The following is an 18,095-nucleotide window of genomic DNA, read 5'->3' as shown; positions in this document are numbered from 1 at the left end:
GGCGCGCGCAGACAGCTACTGGGCCCGGCCCCATAGAGGGCTGTACCTTGTGCACACACCGTCACGCACGCAGCCACCAGGGACGAAGCCTTAGCCTACAAAGCTTCAACTGCAGCCAGCGATTCTGGGTAATGATGTGCAAATGAGCACTCACCGTGCATCATCAGATTCTCAGTGCTCGGGGTCACGTACACGGTACTATTAGCAGTAGCGCTAATAATATAATGTACACATGCACAAGATATTTTCCAGGTCTAATGTTGGTCATATAAATGTATTTCTAATTGTAATAATATGACTTTTATATGGACTGGCAAGAATGCAAGGTGCAATCCCGCCCCAAATCTACTTGGAGTTAAACACATCATATTAAAGCGTTGCCATTGTATCAGGGAGCCTCTACAGTGGCTATTTCCTCTCCCAGGATCCTTTGCTGGTCTTACCCTCACTTGTTATTGGCTCTCCCTCCCAGGTGGGGATAGTGACATTATCAGAGTAGAATTAATTCTTCATCCGATTCCATTTGTAATGTTAAACATAGAAATTGACAGCAGATAAGAACCACGTTTCACCCTTTGGCCCAGATCCCCAAAAAGGGGTGCTAAGCTTTAGCTCTCATATGGATGGGAAGAAAGGCGTGCCAAAGTGTAGCACCCCTTTGTGTACCTGGGCCTTAGTCAGCCTTTCACTTTCCTATCTGTTGTGAAACTTTACACCAAATTCTATCCTTGCCTTTCTTTCATATTTAGACTCGCCCTGGGTCGATCCAAAAAGTGGGTTTGAATTCCTTTATCACACTATTCTCCACCAGCTTTGCAGGGATGTACCCTTCTTTTCCTTGATAAAGTACTTCCCCCACATTTCCCGAGCCCCCCACGCTCGTTTCACAGTGTGACCGCTTGTTCTAATAATCCTCCAACACACACAGCCCCTGTAAACTCAGAACCCAAACTCACCACATCTAGATTTGTGGCAAAAGGAGTGCTAGCTACTAGGATTTCACTTTGACAAAATAATATTGCTAAAATGAAGATACTGTTGATATATTTTTTTAATGGACTGGGGGGGGGGGGGGTCTCTGGAGAAGGATTGAAAGTGATGTTCAGTTTCCATTTTGTGAAATCTATTGTCTTGTTTCCATTTTGTGTTAAAGAATGTATGTGGTGTGTAAATGAGAGATTTCGCTCCTAAGTTGATTTGTGAATGTGTCTAAAGTAACGCCCATATTCTTGTGATAGTGAGTACCAGGTACCTATTCATAGTTGTTTTGAGGCTAGTTCTAACCAGGTTTAATGAGCTGTAATATGATTGGTTTAAGAATTAAGGAGTGGTTAGTATAATCTGCCTAGTAACTGTTTTAGACAAAGGTACCAAGAATGTATAAAGAGGCTGCCTGGACACTCACTGGCAGAGAGAGTGGACTTGTAGACTTTTGAATGAGTATGATCATACTATATTATGTATTTAAATAAACTACTATTATCAACTGAACCCCGTTTGTCAATTTTGGAACATTGACATCTTGCTTATGGGAAGATAAACAGATAAGTATGTAACTGTATAATTCGTCACGTTGGGTGTAACACTGGGGCTTTTAGCGTTTGTTGTTCTAGTAATGGTCTCTGTAATATGCTTCCCTCCTGTACCGTTGATTTGAAAGTTTCTATCATATTATCCCCCCACCTCTCCCTTCTCGCCACCAAGCTGTACATGTTGAGGTCTTTCAACCTTTCATGATAAGTTTTATGCTGTAGACCAAGCACAATTTTAGTAGCTCTTCTGGAGTTCTAGTAAAACGTTAATTTGTGTTGGAAAGTACAATACTGCCATCAGATAAATGCCTTTGTTCCTTAGCTGCAAGCTGTGCCTACAATGTTGAAATAATTATGTACATTTTAGGCACTTTCAGAGAGTGAATCAAGACCCATTTCCCAGAAAACCGTCAAATCGCCCCCATATCGTACTGAGGGAGTCGGCAGAGCGGCTCACCTGGGACAGAAGAAAGACATGTGGCGTTATAACCCGAGACTGACCCAGGGGAGCAGACTGGCCCCCGAACCTTCCTCTGAAATAGAAGTGTGAGGGAGAAGACTTATCAACATCACCCCGCCAGGCACCACTGCAAGGGGCAGCTCTTTGGGGACCTGCTTTTTAAATATGCTAAATGTTTTATTTCTCAGGCTTTACTTGACTGGAGCAATGTGTTTAAAAATAAAGAAATATTGAAGTACTTTTGAAACTCTAAAAATGGAAAAATAAACAAGGAAATATCGGTGCTTCATTACACTTTATTACAAATAGTTATATACAAAATAAAACATGTTGCAGAGATACAACGTTGGCGTGTCCGGCTGAGCATAAGCCACAGATATACAGATGTTACGCACACTTTGCATCTACCTGCATTGGTGGTGCTATTACCCAGTCACAAGGCTCCATTCCGTCTTGGTCATATGTTTTCACACTGGTTATAAAGGCGTTTATTCGTTAAAGTGTCAACTGCTAAATGCGGTACAAGTAAATGGCTGTTAATCAATAATAGCCATAGCACATTAGTAAATAAAACACCCAAGTCTTTGTTTCCACTGAAGTAATTGCAGCTTATAATAAAATTTAGTAATACAATTCATAGGGTGGGTTTAGCTTACATTTTAAAGCAGCAAAACACCTCGCACGTGTTTTTTTTCCATTCTAGGTTTCAAGCAGGGGGTCTGCGGAGCGGCAATATGTAAATTTCAGCTGTGGGACCCCCTGCTTCATGAGATGCTTACCTCTGTAGGGGGTCCTGGTATCTGGAGTTTAAATGTCCAGTTCACGCTGCCAATAGGAAGCCGCATGGGATGACGTCACACCTTCCTATTGGCCTGCGTGATGCAGGACATTTAAGCCGCCATTTCGGTAGGCACACAAAGTTCCCTGGCTGCAGAGATACCTGCACCCCCATCTTTCTGGAAGCAGGGGGTCCCCGTAGCTGAAATGAACACAGGTCAGCTCCGGAGACCCCCTGCTTCAATCCTAAAAAAAAAAAAAAAAAAATCTAATGCAAGCCGTTTTGCTGCTTTAAGTTCAAAAACACTTTATCAAGAGTTCTTTTGAGAAACTGATAATATACACATTACACCTAAAACAACAACACAGGCAGCGCTAACCACAATATAGTGACAAAGTGTATATCACCCTACATACAAATGGCAAAGCATGTATAAGGGGCTGCCTAGGATACAAAAACTGACCCCCTGGTCAGAACAATAGTATGGGAAGGGAAAGTATCCAATGGCGCCTATATATAATACACTTAAAGGATATATGAAAACCAAGCCTGTTGGCTGATGGACGTAACTCCTCACGTTGTGCTTAAAGAAAAGAGAAAGCACAACACATAGCGTAATACTGAAACTATATACACACAACACTTAACAATACATATAACAGCTGAGAAGTTGATAGGTGAAATATGTAATTTAAAACATTTAATATCAATTATAAATAATATATAATATACATGGACATACAATAAACAGTTATTCTAATAAAAATGATGATAAGGTACTCTGCACCACCGATGGAGATAGTAGCAATGCCTACTCACCAGATGGAGTAGGTAAGTAAGCAGTGGATAAATTTGAGAGTATCCCCTCTCCTTTCTTGAGGCTGCTCCCTGCTGGCTGACGTCTCTGGAATCATGCGGTTGTAAGTCTTCATGCGGGTGCTTCCGCAGCTCGCTTGGACAGCCGCCCAGATGGTATAGAACGGCAACAGCTGATTGTGTACGCTGTCGGCATCAGCAGATCAGTGGGCCCACAGCGGACGTGGACTCAGCGGCAGCAGCCACCCCAGCACGCCGTCGGTATCGGCGGGCTGACTGGTCAGCCGCAAACGTAGATGGTACAAAGCGTGGGGATACTATCACAAAGTGCAGAGTACTAAAAAACGCCACCCTACGCGTTTCGAAAGGCTCTCTGCTTTCTTCCTCAGGGGTTTGTAAAATATGGTGTCCGACAAGGTCCCTTAAATACAAAGTCTGTAATTTAAAGGGATAGTTTCCACCTGCAGTTCAAAGCACTTACGCAATAAGCACAAAGAGAAAGTTCTTGGATTTATCATGCACATGCGCATTGAATTGTTCCTTTAAATTGTATAAAGTGCTGCTGCAAATTGTTATACTCAGCTGTTACAATAAACAAACAATTTAGACATAGACTCATTTTGACACATGACAATAAAACAACATATATAATTACAAATAATGATACATTGGTGCATATATAAAATTACTTAACTATGTGAATAATAGATAGGATGTATCAGTAATTGATACAGCCAATCTGTAACCTATTAATTTTAGTGATTCTGTGATGTACTATAAACTGTGAGTGTACTGTGTATTGAATTAGATTTATAAACTATGTGATTAATTACAAAATATTTAAACAGTGTTCAAACAATTTTTAAAATTGTTTGAACACTGTTTAAATATTTTGTAATTAATCACATAGTTTATAAATCTAATTCAATACACAGTACACTCACAGTTTATAGTACATCACAGAATCACTAAAATTAATAGGTTACAGATTGGCTGTATCAATTACTGATACATCCTATCTATTATTCACATAGTTAAGTAATTTTATATATGCACCAATGTATCATTATTTGTAATTATATATGTTGTTTTATTGTCATGTGTCAAAATGAGTCTATGTCTAAATTGTTTGTTTATTGTAACAGCTGAGTATAACAATTTGCAGCAGCACTTTATACAATTTAAAGGAACAATTCAATGCGCATGTGCATGATAAATCCAAGAACTTTCTCTTTGTGCTTATTGCGTAAGTGCTTTGAACTGCAGGTGGAAACTATCCCTTTAAATTACAGACTTTGTATTTAAGGGACCTTGTCGGACACCATATTTTACAAACCCCTGAGGAAGAAAGCAGAGAGCCTTTCGAAACGCGTAGGGTGGCGTTTTTTAGTACTCTGCACTTTGTGATAGTATCCCCACGCTTTGTACCATCTACGTTTGCGGCTGACCAGTCAGCCCGCCGATACCGACGGCGTGCTGGGGTGGCTGCTGCCGCTGAGTCCACGTCCGCTGTGGGCCCACTGATCTGCTGATGCCGACAGCGTACACAATCAGCTGTTGCCGTTCTATACCATCTGGGCGGCTGTCCAAGCGAGCTGCGGAAGCACCCGCATGAAGACTTACAACCGCATGATTCCAGAGACGTCAGCCAGCAGGGAGCAGCCTCAAGAAAGGAGAGGGGATACTCTCAAATTTATCCACTGCTTACTTACCTACTCCATCTGGTGAGTAGGCATTGCTACTATCTCCATCGGTGGTGCAGAGTACCTTATCATCATTTTTATTAGAATAACTGTTTATTGTATGTCCATGTATATTATATATTATTTATAATTGATATTAAATGTTTTAAATTACATATTTCACCTATCAACTTCTCAGCTGTTATATGTATTGTTAAGTGTTGTGTGTATATAGTTTCAGTATTACGCTATGTGTTGTGCTTTCTCTTTTCTTTAAGCACAACGTGAGGAGTTACGTCCATCAGCCAACAGGCTTGGTTTTCATATATCCTTTAAGTGTATTATATATAGGCGCCATTGGATACTTTCCCTTCCCACACATTACACCTGCCTAATATGCAAGTGGATCTTACTTACAGTACTCCCTATATCCAAGAATCATGTACACTGGGCTCACTCTTATCATAAGAGATAGATACCGCTGAGCCTACGGACAATATAATGCATAAGAAGAAGCTGGACTGTTAATGGTGGAGGTTTTCGATAGATAAGTATGAGGTCGCTGCGTTTATAGAGCTGGAACCCGCTCCTGCGCGGCTTTGGAAGGTGCCCTCGAGCAGACCCTTTTGCTGCTCTCTCCACTTCAGGATCTGCTCAGCCAGCTCCTCCATCTCGGCCTCCAGCGACTCCATTCTCACCAGAGCATTATCCTGAAACCAAACCATGGCGCATCACTGCGGGTATAGGAGGGGGGTCAACAAGCCACTTTGCCCTTCTCTTGTAGGTAGCAATAACAGTCTAATGAAGGGGCACTCAACTCCAGTCCTCAAGCCCCCCCCACCCCCCAACAGGTCAGGTTCAGTATATCCCTGCTTCAGCACAGGTGGCTCAATCAGCCCCTGCTTCAGCATAGGTGACTCAAATTGAGCCACTTGTGCTGAAGCTGGGATATTCTCAAAACCTAACCTGGGGGGGGGACTGGAGTGAGCGCCCCAATCCTAATGCACCAATGTGAGAGCAGTTCATAGATTGAGGTGTCAAATTCTCAGCAGCGGTCAGCATGGAAAAACTAAAACAGAGGGGCGAGCCCACGCTTTATTTAAACAAATATTAAATAGAACAAAGTGTAATCACAGGTAATGGCTCCTACGATCATTCTTCGGGGATCACTCCCTTTCTCCCTGGGGACTGGATGCAATTGAGCTTACCATTTTATTAGCACGGTCTGGTATCCCGGGAATTGTCTGGATGGTCTGCAGATAGACTTCCAGTTTCTCAATGAAATTCACAGCCAGCGTTAACAGTTCAGCAAGAAACCTGGACAGAAGCAAAGTGAGCCTGCGGTCACGGACTGTCGCTGTCTGTGCTAAACTCCTTTTACAGCCATTTTACTCAGTGCTGCGAAAATATTGTTCACAGTACTTACAAATTCAATAAGAAAAATAGATATTCATATCTATAAACATTAGAAAAATCTTTTTAAAGCACGGAAAATATATTGGATAAATAATATATAATTGGTAATGTACAGAAAGTAGCAGCTTTCACTGGTACCAGAATATCAACATAAAAAGCAGTATAAGAGAAGGGGACGCTGCCCATTCCCCAAGGTACTAATTATATGAGAAATGAGGAGGGAGGGAGAAGAAAAAGAAAATACAGCACAAATGTATGGAAATACAAAAATAGCCATATATAAATTATGCAAATAACATTAGTATCGCAGGAAAACTATATTTAAGAGATTCTTGACAAAGGATCCGGAAACGTCTCCGATACGCGGGCTTGTCATCCTATGCAAGTTGATTTTGTAATACATATCTATAAGAGGGATGTTCTTCTTTGATACTTGATGTTGTTGGCATAATTTATATATTGCTATTTTGTATTTCAAGAAATGTTTGCTATTTCTTTCAATGCATTACAAAGCAAGTCTGGCAGGGAAGGGGTTACACAGCGAGGCTCTGCAGGACTCTGGCAGGGAAGGGGTTACAAAAGATGGGAATGAAAATGCCGTTCAGATTAAATGATATGAATTTTTAAGAAATAAAAATAAAATGCTGCATAGGAACCAAAGATAAACATGAAACTTTTCTAAATGGAATCCTTGCCATGCCGCGGCCATAGTGGGCGTGACACCGCAAGCGGCACAAACAAATGCATTTACTTGAACCTTTCCGGCCGCACGGCGCGCGACAGGATTTGCAGGAGACAAACCCATTTGATTTTTCACGCGATGGCCGCGTCACGTGAGCTGTTTGAACCAATGAGGGCGAACCTTAATTGTTTAGCCAGGTGACGTCACGGCCAATCCTCTCCGTCGCGCGTGTCAACAGAAGACACGCATCGCTCAGGCGACAGCCGCGCTAACCTATTTCCAGGTCTGACGCGCCTACTATGGCTAAGGCCTTGCCGATGTCCAACAGATGTCTCATTCACAGACTCACGCCCGCCCTCACAGACTCACGCTCGCCCTCATAGACTCACGCCCGCCCTCACAGACTCACGCCCGCCCTCACAGACTCACGCTCGCCCTCATAGACTCACGCCCGCCCTCACAGACTCACGCCCGCCCGCACAGACTCATGCACACTCACATCCGCCCTCACAGACTCACGCACACTCACAGCCGCCCTCACAGACTCACACCCGCACAGACTCACGCACAGACTGTCTGGATATAGGGCCATATTTACTAAGCAGTCTTCTCTTCAGCCATAAGACACCTTACAGCTCATTAAAGTCAACAGATTGTAACGTGTCTTCCAGGTCTGGAAGGTGTCCTATGGCAGAACACTACTTAGTAAACGTATACACAGAAGCTGCTTAGCATGCATTTATGCATGTCACATAGGACCAGAGTATGTATGGGGCTTATGCTTACATTTCCGTTCATCACACAGGTTGCATTTCATTTACAGAGAGCATTGTTAAAAGGTTAGTGTGGTATGAAGCATCTTTCCCTGATAAGATGAGATGACAGCGGGACGGAGTTACATATAGCCATGCACTGCACTGGAGCAGGGCATGTGGAAAGGAGGTGGATATTGTTAGACTACACTAGAGCAGTATATACTCTGCATGTTACCTGTGGTACGAAGATTCAATAGGCAGGTTCTCCTGGCACAATGGCTTTGCCAGTCTCTGTCTCAGTGTCCGCTTCTCCTTAAGCACGGCTTCGAGGTGGATGTTCATTGCTTGCAGGGCCTGACATTTCTGGCCTGTAATTGCCACAAAGGAATAAAGAAGTAATCTATCAATGTCCCACTGACAGAGGCAGGAGCCTCGTGTGACAGCCGTTCCACCTGTGGCAGTCACACGGAGCACCAGTAACTGCACTGCCAGTAGTATATATAGCATGCTCTCTGTGTTATACATAAAGATATACATACAAATAACAAGCATGCACTCTGTGTTATACATAAATAAAGATATACATACAAATAACAAGCATGCACTCTGTGTTATACATAAATAAAGATATACATACAAATAACAAGCATGCACTCGGAGCTATGGATAGGGCCCATAAGAAACACTCCTAGTTCTCATGCATGCATACTGTAGGTTTCTCTGCATACATTAGCTGTACAGAGCGATGCTTCACCTTGTGTTTCATGTTTAAGGTTCCCATAGAAAATAAATGTGCTGCAATACAAAGCGATATTCACCTCTTCCAAGTGATACAGAGCTCTACTAAATATATCTTAAGGGCTTTGAAATTCTAATTCTTCTGCCTCTACCCTACAGCAATAGATCCTATCAGCAGTTAGTGTGAGATGCAAGAATGGAGAGAAAATCCAAACAAGAGGGCAGGCCGGCCAGAGATGTGTGCTGGTGGTTCTAATAACAGGACTGGTCATTAATTAGACTGAGCTTTGGGAGAATGGAGGGGTTTACGTAGTAGTAGAAGTAGTAGTAGTAGATCATATTTCTTTTTGAAAGATAAGATGGGGTATTTGAGTAGAAGCTGCTGCTTTGATCACACTGGGCATTACTGCAAAGTCCAGTCATCTACTTACTGAGGAATAAGGGATGTGCAACATCTGCCGTCTCCTGCTCCAGTCTCAGCAGTTCTAACTCCAGGCTCTTCTGTAAAGCACATGGGAAATAAACAGGTACATATTCAGTATAGAACTGCCACGCTGCTTTAGGCCTCGTTCAGGGTGCTGGCTTCAGAGGGAGGGCGTGCTGACGTGCGTGCTGCCGTGAGCAACAAAGTATTCAATTTGAATACTTGTTGTCAGGGTAGCAACTGCCCTGCCTCCGAAGCCAGGAGTTGCCGCTGACTACAGCTTCAGTAAACGAAAATTTCGTTTTTTGGAGCTGAAGCAGCGTCACAGGGACCAAGGCAGCCAATGAAATCATTCTTCAGAATGATTTCATGACTGCAACTTGGATACTTACCCTGCAGTCTGTAGCCCCGCCCCCTCCCCAACGCTGAAAAGTCTGCTGGGGGATAATCACATGTCGCCCAGCAAACTCCCGCACTGCCTCCCTCACGCCCTCCCTCCGAATCCTCAGCTGGCACCCTGAACGAGCCCTTAGGCTTAACTCCAGGCTCTTCTGTAAAGCACATGGGAAATAAACAGGTACATCTTCAGTATAGAACTGCCACGCTGCTTTAGGCCTCGTTCAGGGTGCTGGCTTCGGAGGGAGGGCGTGCTTACGTGCGGGCGGCCATCCGAAACAATGTATTGAAAGTGAATTGTGGTTGTCAGGGTAGCAGCTTCCCTGTCTCCGAAGTACGGAGTTGACGCTGGCTACAGTTTCAATAAACAACCCAAGTTGTTTTTTGAACCTGCAGCAGCGTCACTGGGACCTCGGCAGCCAATGAAATCATTCTTGAAAATTATTTCAAGACAGCAACACCGATCCCTAAGCTGCTGTCTGTAGCCCCGCCTCCTCCACTCTTGAAAAAGTCTGCTGGTGATGATGTGCACACATCGCCCAGCAGACTGCCGATCACACACGCGAACGCCCGCCCTCCAACTCCTGCCTCTGGCACCCTGAACGAGGCCTCAGAAGGAGAGACACAGTGCAGCAAGAGGCAGAAGGAGAGACACAGTGCAGCGAGAGGCAGAAGGAGAGACACAGTGCAGCGAGAGGCAGAAGGAGAGACACAGTGCAGCGAGAGGCAGAAGGAGAGACACGGTGCAGCGAGAGGCAGAAGGAGAGACACAGTGCAGCGAGAGGCAGAAGGAGAGACACAGTGCAGCGAGAGGCAGAAGGAGAGACACAGTGCAGCGAGAGGCAGAAGGAGAGACACAGTGCAGCGAGAGGCAGAAGGAGAGACACAGTGCAGCGAGAGGCAGAAGGAGAGACACAGTGCAGCGAGAGGCAGAAGGAGAGACACAGTGCAGCGAGAGGCAGAAGGAGAGACACGGTGCAGCGAGAGGCAGAAGGAGAGACACGGTGCAGCGAGAGGCAGAAGGAGAGACACGGTGCAGCGAGAGGCAGAAGGAGAGACACGGTGCAGCGAGAGGCAGAAGGAGAGACACGGTGCAGCGAGAGGCAGAAGGAGAGACACAGTGCAGCGAGAGGCAGAAGGAGAGACACAGTGCAGCGAGAGGCAGAAGGAGAGACACAGTGCAGCGAGAGGCAGAAGGAGAGACACAGTGCAGCGAGAGGCAGAAGGAGAGACACGGTGCAGCGAGAGGCAGAAGGAGAGACAGTGCAGCGAGAGGCAGAAGGAGAGACACAGTGCAGCGAGAGGCAGAAGGAGAGACACAGTGCAGCGAGAGGCAGAAGGGTATGGAGCCATGGCAAAGAAACAGAAGGAAAATACCCCCCCTAGTGACTCAGAAGATCGTGATTGGAACTAAGGGGTCTATATATGAAGAAAGTGGTCCGCGCTGACACATTTGCGGGAAAAATTATTAGCATTTTTTTCCTGACTCAAACGCGACATATTTATGAAAAGTATTTCTACTTTTGGAGGATTTGACACATACCGTGTTGGTAATCTGCGCTATAAAAACCCAACTACAACATAAGCCACACATTTCTTAATACATATGCCTGCGCCAGTATGGGAATGTAAATCCGCTCTAACCGCTCCCACTTAAATACCATAAATACCTCATCCCGTCACAGACGCAGACATGCCTGGAAATGGCGCAACTAAGATTAATACACCAAGAACTTGCGACAAAATAACAGCCTTGCCCCTAAATTTTGCCTTTCATACATCAAGCCCAAGGTACCTAAAGCTCGCTAAGGGGTTAATTCTATAAATGCCACACGGCAGCTTCAGAGTTGATAGAATAGGGGCCCTCAAACTCTACCATCATATGGTCTATTGCAGTGGTTCCTAACTCCAGTCCTCAAGAACCCCCAACAGGCCAGGTTTAAAGGATATCCATGCGTCAGTACAGGTGGCTGTGTCATTTTGATTGAGCCACTTGGGTGGAAGTTGGGATATCTGCGCCTAGAGCAGTGGTGCTCAAACTCAGTCCTCAAGGGCTACCAACAGGCCAGGTTATAAAGGATATCCCCACGTCAGCGACTCAATCAAAATGACACGGCCACCTGTACTGACGCAGAGATATCCTTAAAACCTGGCCTGTTGGGGGTTCTTGAGGACTGAGTTTAAGCACCAGTGTCCTTGAGATTGGGTCCATCCTGTGACTGGTTGATATAGTTACGGAGACTTGGAAACATGCCTCTGTACTCCCTACTTCTTCCTAGCACTAAAGAACAACTTCAACCCATTCCAACGAAGGGGCTCGAATATTCTCCAGCATAAGGAAACTGGTTTTACAACATAATTAAGTGGGAAAGGACTCACTTGGTTTATTTCCGCCTTGATGTCAGATATCCGCTCCAGTTCTCCCACGTGGCTAAAACACGAGGACTCTTGTCGTGTACAGTCCAGTATCTCCTGGTTAATGTAAAAAAAGAAAGATTGAGTGTGCCGCAGGCCCCCATCACGTGTGAGAATTAGTAAGCAAGGGGTTCCTACAGTTCTGTACAGGTAGTCTTCGTTATCCAACGAATGGCATATCCAACGTTTTACAATGCAACCCTATGGGCCGTTTTTCGACGCCGGAATGCGTTATCCAACGCTCACCGCCACTGATTAACATGGGACTCACTTTACAACGGTTTCACTATCCAACGCTACTTCCAGAACGGATTCTGTTGGATAACCGAGGACCGCCTGTACATACAAATAACATTACCTAGAAAACTCTAGTATTTATTTTTAGAAATGTATAAAAAATTCAGGTATAACAGGAATATTTTCCTTCCATAAAAAATAAATATATATATATTAGATTTCTTTTTTTAGGTGCTAATAATGTCATCAGTCCTATGTGATCTAATTAACCAAGCTTCAATCATTCAGTGCAAGAGACAACAAATAAAGCTGTTCCACCCTGGCAGAGGCAGGAAGTACAGTGATATTTATTGGGCACATTAATAAATAAATCAGATTTCTGCTTAAAACTATAATGTATCACACATCCATACAGAGGAATGAAGGAGCCTGTGCTGTGAGGACACACTATAGATACACACTATATAAGGCCCTGCATTCAGCGCTCCTTTGGATGCGGATACATGCTGGTTAATCAGATATAGGCCGCAGAGCTTGCAATCTATCCCGGCACATTACCTTGGTCAGGACCCCGGATCCCAGGCACTTCTCTAGGAGCAGGGCGGCTGCCGTGGGCTGCACCGGATCCCAGGGATTCGCCGCCATCGGATGGCGGTATATGGGGGGGGGGACGACAGGTGGACGGGACCGAGGGGCGCTAATAACCGATCTGACAGCGTTCACACCTCACAACCAATCAGCGAGGCGGTCTTGACGCTGGGTTATGACCCAGTAGGCTACCCGTACCCCCGCGCCATACTGTGTGTGTCAAAACAGTACTTCGACCGGGCGGCTGCCATATTGTGTGAGTCGAATAGCGCAGATGGATCATGCCGCCATGTTGGGTGTGGCAACCACAATCAGTGGAGGCATAGGTGGAGCGGTTTCCGGTTTTGTGACGGTTCTCCTGGGCTGCGCTGGGAGCAGCTGTTACCGGTGGGCGCTGCATGCTTAGCGAATTATATTATTCTGATTGCTGGGGATGTGTAGGAAGTTTTCCTGGTACTCAGGACTCAGTGTCTGGAGCCACAGGTAGGAATGTGTATACAGATACCTCCCACAGGACTTGTCCTAACAATGTATGCAAAAGAGGGGGGGAGAGAGAGGGGGGTATAATGTAATGTATATAAGGGGGAGGAGGGGTAATGTATATAGCACTTTACAGTCATTACAATGTAAGGTAAGTACATAAGTGATGGGGATAAGTGCAACAGGTAAATAACACAAAGCAAAGGAAGCCCCTGCCCCAGAGAGCTTACAATCTAAGTATAGTAGAGGTGGTGGGTTCGTGTTTGAAACTTCATATAGGGTGCGTATGAATCTGAGGTCAGGAGTGACTCCGGGGACACAAACCCGATAACTGTACCTGTTTGCTATGTACTGTAACGGTAGGCCCCCGTCACCGTTCCACAAATCTATTACAATTCTCCAGATAACAGGCAGGAAACCTTCGCCTTAAGGCGTCGTCCATGTTGCCAGAGACCGCGCAGAGACGTTCCCACGTGGCGCGATCACATTGCCATAAGGCATTCATTGCGTGGGCGCGACAGCAGGAGGAGGCGCGCGTTGCGTGAGGAATCAGTTAACTCATTTCTCGGCGCGACGGGCAGGTCCCGTGAGTGGTTTGTCCGATGAGCACGAACCAGCTCTGTGACGTCACAGACACGCCCCTCGATGGCACATCTACCATGTCCTGAAAGCCCACCCGCTTCACGCGGGTGATGTCACGCACACGCCTCTGCGCAGACGAAGGCTGTATGGACGCAGCCTAATTCCTCAGGAGAGGCAGGAGGAAAACTTGGCACTTTAAACAATTTATTTACATCTCCTTACATTAATGTCACTGTATCCATCTCTGAGTCCCGGGACTAGCTCCCCCTTCTACTGACACTACAACGTAAAGTCGCAACTGTCACCCGCAGAACCGCGCGCCGGCAGCTTCTCCGAAGTTGCAATGTGTACAGCAGCTCAGCTCTTGCAAAGTATAGGGCAATACACACCTAATAAAAGCAGCTGCCAGTGGTTGAAGCTCCGAACCTTCAGCTAATCCTGATAATGACCCGCTGGTTAGGGGAGATTTTAACGCACCATTTATTGTATATATACTGTAGGTAGGGAGGTACTGAAGCAGCGGCCGTTATTCGAACACAACGCGGTAATTAATGCGGGAAACCGGGATCACAACGGGGACAAAGCTCGCTGTGTTTAAAGAAATGACCGCGGCGCATTAGATGCCCAAAGCAGAGACCCCTGCTGTGTGAATGCTACCGGCATCTGCCTTTGTGTAATAGACGCGCAGAAAGAGAGTCTGAATCAGTCACTCTAACTGCGCGCCTCTCACAGGCGATCGCGGGGGTTTTATTAAAATTCTAAAATTACAGTTTTGTAGCAGGGGGTCTCCGGAGCGGAACCACATTGATTTCAGGTCCGGGGACCCCCTACTTCCCAAGTTACAGGCCCTGTTATGAGGTGCCGGTACACCCGCCATGTTAAAATTCTGTGGGATCGAATCTAAGCAATGCAGAGGGATACCGGCACCCCATAACAGGGCCTGTATCTCTGCGTGTGTTCACAACAACTTTCCAGACAGAGGATCGAATCCATCTTTGACCTCTAAGGGGTTAAAATAAAACCTAGTACTTCACAACTTGGCTAAATACCTTGTTCCTGTGCTTTTGCACTCGGTAAAACTTTGAACATTTTTTTTTAATGTAAAATTCTAGTCAACATGATTTGAGAATTATTGATGTTATTTTTGGTGACTCCAGACCCAAGTTTGGAAAGCAATAAAACAAAGTGAAAACACAATGGGAGAGATGCTGAGTCACGGGCTGCCTTCTTTACAACCTCAGTGTACATTGGGACTGCGCCTTCACAAATGTATATTCAGAACGCTGTCATCCTCCTCTGTAACTGAACATGCTACAATATAAAGCAGACGAGTATGACTATTAAAGTTGTGGGTGGCGAGTGGGCACAAAAGTCACTAAACTCTCCTTAATTCCCCCTCTACACCTCGGGAAGAAAGGGGGAAACCCTTGTTAGGAATGATTCTCCGGATGCCTTTTTGTGTGGTTTAGAGCGCTGCGGGGTCATGCAAAACACAAATTAAACATTTCCTATCTGGCAACAATATTTTTGCCTAGTTTCAGTTGTTTTGTCTGCGAATGAGAAGCCATATAAGTCTGGATCAGGTGAGCCAACGCCTGTCTTGAGCCACCAACAGGTCAGGTTTTAAGGATATCCCTGCGTGAGCACAGGTGGCTGTCAATGACAGCCACCGATTGAGCCACGTGTGCTGAAGCAGGGATATCCTTCAAACCTGACCTGTTGGTGGCCCTTGAGGATTGGAGTTAGCCACCCCTAGTCTGGATGAATGTATAAACACACGCTCATCAATATACAATGCTCCTTGTTGGAAAATGAGTGAGCAAACCCCTCCCTTCCCCTTCAATGCTGAATTAAATCCCCTCCCTTCCCCTGCTGCGCTGAATTAAATCCCCTCCCTTCCCCTGCAGCGCTGAATTAAATCCCCTCCCTTCCCCTGCAGCGCTGAATTAAATCCCCTCCCTTCCCCTGCTGCGCTGAATTAAATCCCCTCCCTTCCCCTGCAGCGCTGAATTAAATCCCCTCCCTTCCCCTGCAGCGCTGAATTAAATCCCCTCCCTTCCCCTGCTGCGCTGAATTAAATCCCCTCCCTTCCCCTGCAGCGCTGAATTAAATCCCCTCCCTTCCCCTGCAGCGCTGAATTAAATCCCCTCCCTTCCCCTGCAGCGCTGAATTAAATCCCCTCCCTTCCCCTGCAGCGCTGAATTAAATCCCCTCCCTTCCCCTGCAGCGCTGAATTAAATCCCCTCCCTTCCCCTGCAGCGCTGAATTAAATCCCCTCCCTTCCCCTGCTGCGCTGAATTAAATCCCCTCCCTTCCCCTGCAGCGCTGAATTAAATCCCCTCCCTTCCCCTGCTGCGCTGAATTAAATCCCCTCCCTTCCCCTGCAGCGCTGAATTAAATCCCCTCCCTTCCCCTGCAGCGCTGAATTAAATCCCCTCCCTTCCCCTGCAGCGCTGAATTAAATCCCCTCCCTTCCCCTGCAGCGCTGAATTAAATCCCCTTCCTTCCCCTGCAGCGCTGAATTAAATCCCCTCCCATCCCCTGCAGCGCTGAATTAAATCCCCTCCCTTCCCCTGCAGCGCTGAATTAAATCCCCTCCCTTCCCCTGCAGCGCTGAATTAAATCCCCTCCCTTCCCCTGCAGCGCTGAATTAAATCCCCTTCCTTCCCCTGCAGCGCTGAATTAAATACCCTCCATTCCCCTGCAGCGCTGAATTAAATCCCCTCCCTTCCCCTGCAGCGCTGAATTAAATCCCCTCCATTCCCCTGCTGCGCTGAATTAAATACCCTCCCTTCCCCTGCAGCGCTGAATTAAATCCCCTCCCTTCCCCTGCAGCGCTGAATTAAATCCCCTCCCTTCCCCTGCAGCGCTGAATTAAATCCCCTCCCTTCCCCTGCAGCGCTGAATTAAATCCCCCCCTTCCCCTGCAGCGCTGAATTAAATCCCCTCCCTTCCCCTGCAGCGCTGAATTAAATCCCCTCCCTTCCCCTGCTGCGCTGAATTAAATCCCCTCCCCCTGCAGCGCTGAATTAAATCCCCTCCCTTCCCCTGCAGCGCTGAATTAAATCCCCTCCCTTCCCCTGCAGCGCTGAATTAAATCCCCTCTCTTCCCCTGCTGCGCTGAATTAAATCCCCTCCCTTCCCCTGCAGCGCTGAATTAAATCCCCTCCCTTCCCCTGCAGCGCTGAATTAAATCCCCTTCCTTCCCCTGCAGCGCTGAATTAAATCCCCTCCCTTCCCCTGCAGCGCTGAATTAAATCCCCTCCCTTCCCCTGCAGCGCTGAATTAAAGCCCCTCCATTCCCCTGCTGCGCTGAATTAAATCCCCTCCCTTCCCCTGCAGCGCTGAATTAAATCCCCTCCCTTCCCCTGCAGCGCTGAATTAAATCCCCTCCCTTCCCCTGCAGCGCTGAATTAAATCCCCTCCCTTCCCCTGCAGCGCTGAATTAAATCCCCTCCCTTCCCCTGCTGCGCTTAATTAAATCCCCTCCCTTCCCCTGCAGCGCTGAATTAAATCCCCTCCCTTCCCCTGCAGCGCTGAATTAAATCCCCTCCCTTCCCCTGCAGCGCTGAATTAAATCCCCTCCCTTCCCCTGCAGCGCTGAATTAAATCCCCTCCCTTCCCCTGCAGCGCTGAATTAAATCCCCTCCCTTCCCCTGCAGCGCTGAATTAAATCCCCTCCCTTCCCCTGCAGCGCTGAATTAAATCCCCTCCCTTCCCCTGCAGCGCTGAATTAAAGCCCCTCCCTTCCCCTGCAGCGCTGAATTAAATCCCCTCCCTTCCCCTGCAGCGCTGAATTAAATCCCCTCCCTTCCCCTGCAGCGCTGAATTAAATCTCCTCCCTTCACCTGCAGCGCTGAATTAAATCCCCTCCCTTCCTCTGCAGCGCTGAATTAAATCCCCTCCCTTCCCCTGCAGCGCTGAATTAAATCCCCTCCCTTCCCCTGCAGCGCTGAATTAAATCCCCTCCCTTCCCCTGCTGCGCTTAATTAAATCCCCTCCCTTCCCCTGCTGCGCTGAATTAAATCCCCTCCCTTCCCCTGCAGCGCTGAATTAAATCCCCTCCCTTCCCCTGCAGCGCTGAATTAAATCCCCTCCCTTCCCCTGCAGCGCT

At 46.6% G+C, this 18,095-nt stretch overlaps 3 protein-coding genes across 6 annotated transcripts in view; 2 read left to right on the top strand and 1 right to left on the bottom strand.

Moving 5' to 3' along the window:
• The window catches only part of HEATR4 (HEAT repeat containing 4), a 32,682-nt gene extending 30,391 nt beyond the window's left edge, over nucleotides 1–2,291 (top strand). Inside the window, exon 17 of the mRNA XM_075581667.1 lies at nucleotides 1,900–2,291. Coding sequence (XP_075437782.1) covers nucleotides 1,900–2,082 — 183 coding nt within the window. The 3' untranslated portion in view covers nucleotides 2,083–2,291. The remainder of the gene's footprint in view (nucleotides 1–1,899) is intronic.
• HAUS2 (HAUS augmin like complex subunit 2) lies at nucleotides 2,269–13,207 on the bottom strand. Its single transcript, XM_075581664.1, has 7 exons — nucleotides 12,890–13,207; nucleotides 12,059–12,151; nucleotides 9,291–9,360; nucleotides 8,357–8,489; nucleotides 6,477–6,585; nucleotides 5,656–5,978; nucleotides 2,269–3,121 (listed from the first exon to the last, which is right to left on the bottom strand). Exons 1-6 carry the CDS (start codon nucleotides 12,974–12,976, stop codon nucleotides 5,793–5,795), a joined length of 678 nt encoding a protein of 225 aa, XP_075437779.1. The 5' UTR covers nucleotides 12,977–13,207; the 3' UTR covers nucleotides 2,269–3,121; nucleotides 5,656–5,792.
• Nucleotides 13,171–18,095, top strand: part of LRRC57 (leucine rich repeat containing 57) — a 16,538-nt gene continuing 11,613 nt past the window's right edge. For 2 of the 4 annotated variants that reach the window (XM_075581661.1, XM_075581660.1), the window contains exon 1: nucleotides 13,192–13,402. The gene's annotated coding sequence lies outside the window, so the exon portion shown is untranslated. Of the gene's footprint in view, nucleotides 13,403–18,095 lie in introns of all 4 variants that reach the window. The other 2 variants (XM_075581663.1, XM_075581662.1) reach the window with 2 other exon arrangements.

This window comes from Ascaphus truei, unplaced genomic scaffold, assembly GCF_040206685.1.
Source record: "Ascaphus truei isolate aAscTru1 unplaced genomic scaffold, aAscTru1.hap1 HAP1_SCAFFOLD_1471, whole genome shotgun sequence".
Classification (NCBI taxonomy): domain Eukaryota; kingdom Metazoa; phylum Chordata; class Amphibia; order Anura; family Ascaphidae; genus Ascaphus; species Ascaphus truei.
This window is presented reverse-complemented; position numbering and strand designations above follow the sequence as displayed.